Genomic DNA, 12,113 nt, shown 5'->3' with positions numbered 1-12,113 from the left:
TTGTCATCCAAGGCTCCATAATCTTACCCGTTCTTGCCTGTCTCAGAGGAACAAATTTGTGTATCACTCGCAACAACTGCTCCTTAAACAGTCTCCATATGTCTGATGTGCTCTTTCTGTGGAACAATTGCTCCCAATCTGTACTTCCCAATTCCTGTCTGATAGTGTCATAATTTCCTTTTCCCCAATCAAATATCTTCCCTTGCTAACTGCTGCCACTGTCACCAAAGTGTTCTCCCACCACAAAAACTGACACCTGTCCTGGCTCATTGCCAAGCACCAAATCCAAAATGGCCTCTCCCCTTGTCGGCCTGTCCACATACTGAGTAAGGAAATCCTCCTGAACACACCTGACAATAACGGCTCCATCCAAACCATCTGCACTAAGGAGGTTCCAGTCAATAATGAGAAAATTGAAGTCACCCATAACAACCCTGCTACATTTGCATTTTTCCAGAATCTGCCAGCCTATGAGTTCTTTGATTTCCCTACTGCTATCAGGGGATCTGTAGAAAACCCCCATTGAGGTGGCTGGTACCTTCCTGTTCTTAACTTCCACCCATACTGACTCAGTGGACAAACCTTCCTCAACAGCATTCATTTCTGTAGCTGTGATGCGGTCTCTGATTAGCAATGTTACACCCCCTCCTCTTTTTCCACCCTCCCTGTTCTTTTTAAACGCTGTAAACCCTGCAAGCATTCCTGCCCCTGTGAAACCCACGTCACCGTTATGGCCGCAACCACATAGTCCCAAGTACTGATCCATATTCTAAGTTCATCGCTCTTATTTCTGACACTGGATTAGTGTTGCTGGAAAAGCACATCAGTTCAGACAGCATCCAAGGAGCAGTAAAATCGACGTTTCGGGCAAAAGCCCTTCATCAGGAATACAGGCAGAGTGCCTGAAGCTCCACCCTTCAGGCTCTCTGCCTGTATTCCTGATGAAGGGCTTTTGCCCGAAACATCGATTTTACTGCTCCTCGGATGCTGCCTGAACTGCTGTGCTTTTCCAGCAACACTAATCCAGAATCTGGTTTCCAGCATCTGCATTCATTGTTTTTACCTTATTTCTGACACTCCTTGCATTCAAGCAGATACACTTTAACCGATCCCTTTGTTTCATTACGTGAAAAGCCTTCCCGATTACTGCTCTATTGACAACTCAGATATGTAGCTCTGGTTCCCACCCCCTTGCCAAACTAGTTTAAACCCTCCCGAACCACACGAACAAATCTCCCACCCAGGACATTTGTGCCCCTTCAGTTCAAGTGCAACCGTCCCTCATGTAAAGATTCCATCTTCTCCAGAAAGCATCCCAATGGTCTAGGTATCTGAAGCCATCTCTCCTGCATCAGACTCGCAGCCACGTGTTAAGCTGCATTCGCTGACTGTTCCTTACCTCACTGTCTCATGGCACTGGTAGCAAACCTGAGATCATGACTCTACTCGTCCTGCTCTTTGGCTTCCAACCTAGCTCTCTGTAGTCACTTTTCAGATCCTCAGTGCCTTTCCTGGCTATGTCATTGGTGCCAATAGGTACCACAATTTCTGGTTACTCACCTTCCCCCTTCAGAATCCTGTAAACCTGATCAGCGACATCCCGGATCTTGGCACTAGGGGGGCAATGTACCTTCCACGAGTCCCGTTCCTGACCACAAAATCTCCAGTCAATCCGTGTAACTGTTGAGTCCCCTACCACTAGCGCTTTTCTATTCTCCCCCATTCCATTCTCAGACTCTGTGCCAGAGACCTGACAACTATGGCTTTCTCCTCTAGGCTGTTCCCAACAGCACTATGCAAAACGGTATACTTATTGCTGAGGGGAAACGGCCGCAGGGGATCCCTGCTCTATCTGTTGGTTCCCTTTCCTCCCCGTGACTGTAACCCAGCTGTTCTTATCCTGTGTCTGAGGAGTGACCACCTCCCTGTACCTCCTCTCAATTTCTCCCTCAGCCTCCCAGATGATCTGCAGTTCATCCAGCTCCAGCTCCAGTTCCCTAACTCGGTTTTCAAGGAGCTGGATATGGGTGCACTTCCCTCAGATGAGTTCGGCAGAGACTTGTGCCATGTCTCTCACCTGCCACATTCTGCAGGAGGAACATGCAACTGCCCTATGAGCCATACCCTGCTAATCTGAAAGCCCACACAGGACTGAAAAAGGAACAGAAGAAAAGAAAAAAATAAGAGAAAACCTGAAAACTTACCAAGTTTTCAGATTTTTAGTAAGGTTAGAGGAGGTTGGTGGGAGGAATGTCCGATGGTGTAGGGTCTCGGGTTTTGATCTCACCCACTCAAAAACATATCGGCAGCCTCGTTTCTCTCCACCCTGTCTCCTTGCTGCTCTGTTCAAAATGGAGGCCTGACTCTTGAGGTGAATCCCTTTTTAAGTGGAAAAAAGTGACTTATCTGGTAGCCTTCGTTTCTCCCAGCCCTCTTTCTTATTAGATTAGATTAGATTAGATTATTTACGGTGTGGAAACAGACCCTTCGGCCCAACAAGTCCACACCAACCCGCCAAAGCGCAACCCACCCAGACCCATTTCCCTACACCTAACACTACGGGCAATTTTAGTATGGCCAATTCACCTAACCTGCGCATTTTTGGACTGTGGGAGGAAACTGGAGCACCCGGAGGAAACACTGGGAGAATGTGCAAACTCCACACAGTCAGTCGCCTGAGGCGGGAATTGAACCCGGGTCTTTGTCGCTGTGAGGCAGCATTGCTGACCACTGTGCCGCCCTCAATCCTTGCCAATCTGATCAAAATAGACTAATGGATGAAAGCTTTGTCTCCCCCTATCTCTCAAGGTTGGAGGTAACAAAGTTTGATTTTGGAGCCAAATATCCTGTTTAACAGATGTATTAAAATTCCATATTCCATGAAACAGATACTCCATGCCTAAAGAGGAGAAAGTGATTGACTCAGAGACTGGGCGGGTGCGACGCAGAGCTGTCTTTAAAGAAGAAATGGCTGAAAGTGGGGAAGAAGAGTCTGATGCTGAAAGTGGGGAAGAAGAGTCTGATACTGAAAGTGAGGCAGAGATTGGCAATCAAGACCAAATTGATTGCGAAAGAGAAATTTATCCCCGACCTCTTAAAGTTTTCAAGCTAGAGGAGAAAGAGTCAGAAGCTGCTACTGAAAGACCTGCATTTGATGACGCTGATGATTTTGAAATGGATTCAGAAGCAGAGTTGACTGATGAGGAAGATGATGATTCTGATGATGAGGAAGAGGACTTGGCTTGTGAATCTGAAGAAGATTTTATGGATTCTAATAAAAAATTACAGACATCAGTGATTAAACAAAATTTGGAAAGAATGTTGGACAGCAAACAGAAAGCTGACAGGCTAAGCTTAAACTTGGAGAACAATACTTCTGATGAAAGTGAAAATGGTTTGGACTCCACAGTGGAACAGACAGAAGAAGCATCTGAGATAGTAGAAAACGAGATGCTGAGCCGAGATTGCAGTGACAGTGAAGAACATTATGAAGATTATGAAGAAAAGACCATGTCAAATGTAGAAACTACGGGTAAGCTAATTTATTTCTGTACCTGTTTGGATAAGATACTGCTGTGGACCTTTCCTACTGCATTCATTTTTTACAATATGAACAAGCAAGGTACACTGCTTTAACTGTTTTTCACATGCTCATCGTTCCTCCCTCGTGAGCTGACCTGCGCTAGATCCGATGCATTGAATTCAAAATATTTTGTGTTTAGATTATCCTGCTACCTCAAGCATGAAATCTTCAGATCTCATTACCTCAGACATTGAACCTTTGATACAGTTCTTGTCCCCTTCACCCTGTGATTGTTACCATAACACTCAGCCCCTAAGCTTTCTCTAAATTTCTTTTTTTTAATCCCTCGATCTAAAAACCTTCCTGAGTCTCATTTCTGACTGAGCTTTCTTAATTTTCCTCCTGTTTGGTGTGGTGTCTATTCCACTTCCACTGTTCCCTTCTGTGACTATGAATCTAGGATACTATGTTGCCTTCCTACTGTCAGGGTCAAAGAACTCTCAAAAGGTTGAAGCATATTGTCAAAGGCAAAAATAAGCTGGAAGTCTTTGTACACATTAGTAAGAAAAACATAGTTGGGAGAGTTGGATGGGGGAAGGTGGAGAGTGGAGAGCAGGGTGGAAGTGGTCCTAAGTCGCAGTGAAAATAGAAAGGTAGATGAGGATGGTTCTCAATCAAAAAAGTGAAAGTTAATTAGGAAAGACAGAAAAGAGCAAGTCAAAGATGAGGTAACTCTGAAGAATTAAACTGCATTTATTTCAATGTAATGAACCTTACATTGATGAACTGATGAACTCGGCATGTATGGCAACATGGGACTGGGATACCATAGCTATTACTTGGCTGAGGGAAGATAGGACTGGCAGGTTTATTGATCAACCTGTCATTGATACAGGTTTTAGATGCTGTAGGAAGAATAAGGAGGCAAAAGTAGAAGGGGAGTGGCACTTTTGGTTAAGGAAAACCTTACTACTATACTTAGGATTTTTCTGAGGGATTCGTCCAATGAAGCTTGAGGGATTCGTCCAATGAAGCTATATGGGAAGAACTTAAAAATAAGAAAGGGATAAACACTGTGTTGGGATTGTACTATAGCCCGCCCAATAGTCAGAGTGAAATTGAGGAGCAAATATTTAGAGACGTCTCAGATATATTAAAGAATATTAAGATTGTAACAGAAGGGAGTTTTAACTATTGAAACAGACTGAGACTGCCATAGTGTTAAGGGCTTGGACAGTGAGAAATTTGTTAAATGTGTTCAAGATAATTTCTTTATCAGTATGTAAATATGCCTAATAGAAAAGGAGCAAAAGTTGACCTACTCTTGGGAAATAAGGCAGGGCAAGTGACTGAATTGTTAGGGGAACACTTTGAGACGAGTGATCATGATTGTATTAATTTTAAAATAGGAAAGACCTTACATAAAGTTCTAAATTGGAGTAAGGCAAATTTTAATGGTATGAGTCAGGAATTTTCAAAAGTTGATTGGAGTAGACTATTCAGAAGTAAAGGGATGACTGATAAATGGGAGGGCTTTCAAAACTATGATAACGAGAGTCCAGCGGCATTATGTTCCTGTTAAGTGAAGAGTAAGCCTGGTCGATGTAGGGAACAATGGATGAATGAAGATATTGAGTACTGGTCAAGGGTAAGAGAGAGTCATACATTAGACACATGGGATCAAATGAAGCTCAGGCAATTAAGAGGGAAAAGGAATATGAGATCTCGTTGGCCAATAAGGCAAAAAATAACCAAAGAGATTCTACAAGTATGTAAAGAGCAACTAGGGAGAGAATAAAGCCCCTTAAAAATTGTAGGTGTCGTCTATGTATTGAATGTTACGCTAGGGATAAGTGAATATTTTGTGTGTTTTTACTGCAGGGATAGAAGTGGAGGCTAGAGAATTTTGGGGTAGTGAGGAAATAAATATTGATGCTTTGAAGACTATTCATATTACTGCTGGAGGGTGATAAATCTCTGGGACCTGATCAATGTATCCCAAGATGTTGTGGGAAGTTGAGGTAGAATTTGTCAGGCCCCTGGCAGGAATATTTGTATCATCTAGAGTCCCTGATGAGCTGCTGGAGAGGATGGCTATTACTGTACCTTTATTCAAGAAGGATGTTAAGGAGAAGCCTGGGAACTATAGACTTGAGTCTGACACTGTTGGTGAGTAAATTGTTGGAGGTGATTCTGAAAGATAGGATTTACATGTATTCGGTGAGGCAAGGGGGCAAATAGAGTTAAGGAGAACCCAAGGGGTTTTTGCACATACATTAAGGACAAAGGGTAACTAGGGGGAGAATAGAGCACCTCAAAGATCAGCAAGACAGCCTTTGTGTAGAGCTGGGGGAGATACTAAGCGAGTATTTTACACCAGTATTTACTGTGGAAAAGGACATGGAATATATAGAATGTCGAGAAATTGATCGTGACATCTTGAAAAATGCCCATAATACAGAAAAGGAACTGTTGGATGTCTTGAAACTCATAAAAGTGGATAATTCCCAGGACCTGATTAGGTGTACCCTAGAACTCTGTGCGAAGCTAGAGGAATGATTGCTGGGCCTCTTACTGAAATATTTGTATCATCGATAGTCACAGGTGAGGTGCCGGAAGACTGCAGGTTGGCTAACGTGGTGCCACTGTTTAAGAAAAGTGGTAAGGACCAGTCAGGGAATTATAAACCAGTGAGCCTGATGTCAGTGGTGGGCAAGTTGTGGAGGGAATCCTGAGGGACATGATGTACGTGTATTTGGAAAGGCAAGGACTGATTAGGGATAGTCAGCATGGCTTTGTGTTAGGAAATCATGTCTCACAAATTTGATAGAGTTTTTTGATGAAGTAACAAAGAGAATTGATGAGGGCAGAGCAGTAGATGTGATGTATATGAACTTCAGTAAGGCGTTCGACAAGGTTCCCCATGGGAAACTGATTAGCAAGGTTAGACCTCATGGAATACGAGAACTAGCATTTTGGATACAGAACTGGCTTAAAGGTAGAGGATTTAGGATAGCGGTGAAGGGTTGTTTTTCAGACTGGAGGCTTGTGGCCAGTGGAGTGCCACAAGGATCGGTGCTGGTCCACTGCTTTTCATCATTTAATATAAATGATTTGGATGTGAGCATAAGACATACAGTTAGTAAGTTTGCAGATGACCCCAAAATTGGAGGTGTAGTGGACAATGAAGAAGGTTACCTCAGATTACAACAGGATCTTGATCAGATGGGCCAATGGGCTGAGAAGTGCCAATGGAGTTTAATTTAGATAAATGTGAGGTGCTGCATTTTGGGATAGCAAATCTTAGCAGGACTTATACACTTAATGGTAAGATTCTAGGGAGTGTTGCTGAACAAAGAGACCTTGGTGTGCAGGTTCATAGCTCCTTGAAAGTGGAGTCAAAGATAGATAGAATATTGAAAAGGTGTTTGGTATGCTTTCCTTTATTGGTATTGAGTACAGAAGTTGGGAGGTCATATTGTGGCCATACAGGATGTTAGTTAGGCCAGTTTTTGAATACTGCGTGTAATTCTGGTCTCCTTCATATTGAAAGGATGTTGTGAAACTTGAAATGGTTCAGAAGGGATTTACAAGGATGTTGCCAGGGTTGGACAATTTGAACTATCGGGAGAGGTTGAATATGCGAGGGCTGTTTTCCCTAGAGCAGTGGAGGCTGAGGGGTGACTTTATAGAGGTTTACAAAATCATGAAGAGCTTGGATAGGATAAGTAGACAAAGTCTTTTCCCTGGGGTGAGAGAATCCAGAACTAGAGGGCTTAGGTTTATGGTGAGAGGGGAAAGATATAAAAGAGACCTAAAGGGCAACTTTTACATGCAGAGGGTGGTACATGTACGGAATGAGCTGCCAGAGAAAGTGGTGGAGCGAGTAAAATTGCAACATGTAAAAGGCATCTGGATGGTTATATGAATAGGAAGGGTTTGGAAGGGGGATATGGGCTGGGTGCTGGCAGGTGGGACTAGATTGGGTTGGGCTATCTGGTTGGCATGGGCGAGTTGGACCGAAGGGTCTGTTTCCATGCTCAACATCTCTATGACTGTATGACTGGTTGAAGATAGTCAGCATGACTTTATGCAAAGGAAATTATATCTCTCAAACTTGATTGAGTTTCTTAGTGAAGTAACCAAAATGATTGATGATTGCAGAGCGCTAGGCGTTGTTTACTTGGATTTTAGTCCAGCCTTTGACAAGGTTCTAATTAGTAAAATTAGATCACATGGGATTCAAGGAGAGCCAATTGGATGCAAAATTGCATTGGCAGTAGAGACACAAGGTGATGGTGGAGGTTTTTTTTGGACCGGAGGCCTGTGCTCAGTGGTGTTCCTAGCAATCAGTGCTGGGTCCACTCTTGTCATTTATGTGAAAGATTTGGAAGAGCATGTAGGAGTCTTGGTTAGTAAGTTTGTGGATGACACCAAAATTGTAATTGTGGACAGTGAAGAAGGTTATCCAAGGTTACAAAAAGATCTTGATCAATTGGGCCGGTGGGCTGAGGAGTGGCAGATGGAGTTTAATTTGAATAACTGCAAGGTATTGTGTTTTGATTTTAAAACAAACAAGAGCAGGACTTACACAGTTTATGGTAGAGCCCTGGGTTATAGAACAGAGAGACCTATTGGTACACGTACATAATTCTTTGAAATTCCTGTCACATGTAGACAGGGTAGTTAAGGAGGTGTTTAGCATACCTTCAATGCTCAGACCTTTGAGTCTCGCAGTTGGGACATTATGTGGAAGCTTTACAGGATATTGGTGAGGCCTCTTCTGGAGTACAGTGTGCAGTTCTGTTTGTCCTGCTGTTAGAAGGATATTATTCCCTACAGAGTGGAAGCTGATCATTTGGCCCATCAAGTCCACACTGAAACTACATCCAGAACAACGCCTTACACTGTCCCTGTAACACTGCATTTCTCATGGCTAATTCACCCAATCTACACGTCCCTGGACACTATATAGGCAATTTAGCATGGTCAGTCCACCAAACCTGCACATCTTTGAACTGTGGGCAGAAACCGGAACATCCGGAGGAAACCCATGCAGACACAGAGAATGTGCAAACTCCACATAGATAGTAAATCGAGAGTGCAAGTCCCTGGTGCTGTGAGGCAGCAGTGCTAACCACTGTACTGCGCCAGAAGATTCAGAAAAGATTTTACCAGGATGTTTCTCGGAATGGAAGGTTTGAATTATAAAGATTGGCTGGGGCATTTTTCACTGGAGCTTAGGAGGTTGAGGGGTGACCTTACAGGGATTTCTTTCCCTCGGGTGGGGGAGTTTTGACAAGTGTTTTTATTCTTTGTTTACAAGTTGCTACAGTGATCCTTTTCTTTAGTTCTGTCTCCACTGTCTTGTAAATCATAACGTGTTTTTTCCTGTGGTTTTTCAGGAAGGTTCAGATTTCTCTTTCTGCAACCTATTTTATAGTTTTATTTTCTTCTCTCTATCAGAATTAACTTTTCCAAGTCTTTCTCTGTTGTTAGAGAGTTTTAACTTTTCTGTGTTTTCCCCCTTTTATCTGGAGTATGAGTTTTGTCTTTATCTGACAGTGGGAGTGATTGAAAGAGTGTCTATTCCAGGAATACAGTTCGTATTGGCTTAGCAGGATCAAAGGGGGAGTGATGCCCCTTGTAGTGGAGAAGCCAAAGGAAAACCAGGGAACTGAGGAGTTAACAGAAAAATACTCTGGAACTTTTCTGAACTGTGTGGTAACAAGAACCCACTGTCAGAAGGGGGAGAAGGGAAGGAAGTTAAAATATTGAGAGAAACGGGAGTTAGCCAGTTTCTAATAGTAAATGATGAAATATTTGCCCTCTGCCTGAAATATTACCAGAGGGAGTGATAATCTGCGTGATAGATGGAGAGAGATTTAACATTCCTCTGTGTAAGATCAGGTTGGAAAGTCCACTCAAGTTTGGGTCTGGAATCTGGATAGATTTGAACAGATTTGAGGTACGAAAGGTCCCAGCAGATTTAAACAGTCTTAGGGACTAGATCTTTAAATAAATCGTAAGTGGGAAGTGGAAAAATCTGTTTAATATCGGTTACTCGTGGTTGGTTAAATTGAAAGTGAGGGAAATGGCTCTGAACATTGCTAAAGTAGTTATGGGATTTGAAGATGCTTCCCAACTTTGCCAACAAAGTTTAGAAAGACCGAGGAATGATATACTTTTAGAATTAGCAAACAGGTGGGTTGAACTCGGGATAATAGGAAACTAAAATTGTAATGGAGTTAGCCAAGCAGTTTGGTATATCAGAGTAACAGTCTCACATGGTGGAGTTAGAAAGCATTAGATTGCAAATGAGACAATTGGAGTTAGAGAATGAAAGGAAGGTGAGAGAGTTTGAATTACAGTTAAAAGTAGAGGAAAAAGAAGAGAGGAAAGCCCCAGCTAAAAAAAGGCCAGAACGTTTGAGTTGGAAAAGATGAAGTTAGAACTTCAGGCAAAAAAACTTCACCTGACAAGTAAAAGCACAGGAGGGTGATGATGAGCAAACCCTTCGTAGTGAATAGCCTGGTAGTGATATGTACAAATATATCCAAACATTACTACAATGTGGAAGCCTTTTTCATTTATTTTGAGAAACCGGCAAGGGAGATGCATTGGCCTGAGACTGTGGGTAATGTTAATTCAGATCAAGGTGGTAGCCAGAGTTAGTGAGATGTTTGCAGCGCTGTTAGATGGGGTGTCAAAGAGATCATGAAGGTGTCAAAAAAGCTATTTGAGTGCCTGTGAATTAGTACCAGAAGCATATAGACAACAGTTCAGAAACATAAAGAAAGAATCAGGTCAGACTTAAGTTGAGTTTGAAAGAATTAAATGTAGCAACTTCGATAGATGGATGAGAGCTTTAAAGATAGACAAGATGTATGAGGATGCTGGAGGAGTTTAAAAACTCACTTCCAGAAATGATAAGAACTCCTATTGAGGAACAAAGTTCAAACAGTGAAAACAGCTGTAGAGGTGGCAGATGAATATGCATCCGTGCATAAATTGAAATTTAGCTTCCGACAGCAATTTCATTCTGTGAGTGATCGAAATTGGGAAATAGGGAGATCCTTCACTGAAAAACAAGAACTAGATCACACTGGAAATAAGGTGCTGATGCTGAAAACCAAATACTGGATTAGTGGTGCTGGAAGAGCACAGCAGTTCAGGCAGCATCCAACCAGCAGCGAAATCGACGTTTCGGGCAAAAGCCCTTCATCAGGAATCAGGAATTTCTGATGAAGGGCTTTTGCCCGAAACGTCGATTTCGCTGCTCGTTGGATGCTGCCTCCACACTGGAAATAGTCTACCACATGAGAAAAAAGAAACTCATGAAGATGAACAGGAGGTGAAAGGCCTCAGGTGTTTTCACAGTATTAGGGTATGACACACAATCATAAGTGGTTTAAGAAAGGCACTGGGGAAAAGGATGTGTGTTTTCACTATGATAAGGTGAGACACTTAAAGTCACAGTGCTGGTGGTTGAAGAAAGGCGATGGAACAGAGGATGTGGTAAAAGAGGCCAAACCAGTGGAATTAGTTGAGGTAGTGAAGGAAATTCCAAAAGAAGTCGAGGAGCTGCAGGAGAGTGCACAGCCTAGTTATGGCTAGAAAGTAAGATAGTGCCCGATCTTTACTAAGATTTCACCTTTGCGGATAAGGTTTACTCAGGAAGAACGGGGAGAGCCAACTGCTGCCCGAAGAAAGGGTGAGAGTCAAGTATCGTCTGAGAAAGAAATATTGGTTTCTTACAAGAAATCTCTGCCTTCTTTAAAAAAACACTATTATATCTAAAAAGGTACAAGGCCCATTTAGCAAATATTCTTGACCTCAGAAATCTGAGAAGGTGTTTTGGACAGAGGAAGACAGCATGAGAGACGGAGAAGAAAGGCTGGAGAGGACAGCAGAACATTCCTTAGGATCCATGTGAACTTTGAGAAACTAAGTTTTAATTTATTGTTCTTATTAATCGGATTTCTATAAGTGGGTCCTGTGTTATTGAAACAGCATACCAAGAGAATTTAATTAGTTAGGGAGTAGTTAGGGAATAATTGTTCAGTTGTTTAAGAATTCTGTTAACTTGTTCACCATTGGAATTAGATAAATAAATTGTTAATTGTAGAGTGAGTGAAAAGATTTCATTTAATTTCATTTATTCATCACTTTATAACGGATTGTGGGTGAAAGGTAGGTTATACCCCTGTGGCACTTCATCAGGTTAAGCTGAGGTGCTCCCCTGGGGTAGTTCTATTTTAATTATCAGAAGGGGGTCAACCTCTGCTTTGTAATGGATTAAGACATGAAGTTTCAAAGTTGCTCATCACTTGGCTGATTTTGTAAGTTGATCGGTTGTGAATCAAAAATAGACATTCTTTCAGTAGGCTTATCTCTGAACACATTTTAGAAATCTACACCATGGTAACTGAACTTCTGTTTTAAAGACGAGACCCTTGCATTTCCAAGTTTAAAATGGTGAACTTACCAAGGTCAACGTGGGTTAAAAAAAGAGATGGATATATATTTGAGAGTGGTGAATTTAGAGGGCTACACAGATAGGGCTAGAATATGAGATTAGCTGAGTAAC

At 42.2% G+C, this 12,113-nt stretch overlaps 1 protein-coding gene across 1 annotated transcript in view; it reads left to right on the top strand.

The window, feature by feature from the left end:
* Positions 1–12,113, top strand: part of bms1 (BMS1 ribosome biogenesis factor) — a 110,810-nt gene that overhangs the window by 33,963 nt on the left and 64,734 nt on the right. The window contains exon 10 of the mRNA XM_072582918.1: positions 2,889–3,532. Coding sequence (XP_072439019.1) covers positions 2,889–3,532 — 644 coding nt within the window. The remainder of the gene's footprint in view (positions 1–2,888; positions 3,533–12,113) is intronic.

This window comes from Chiloscyllium punctatum, chromosome 13 (genome assembly GCF_047496795.1).
Source record: "Chiloscyllium punctatum isolate Juve2018m chromosome 13, sChiPun1.3, whole genome shotgun sequence".
NCBI classification, from domain to species: Eukaryota; Metazoa; Chordata; class Chondrichthyes; order Orectolobiformes; family Hemiscylliidae; genus Chiloscyllium; species Chiloscyllium punctatum.
The sequence above is the reverse complement of the archived record's forward strand: the minus strand, read 5'-3'. Positions and strand labels throughout refer to the sequence as shown.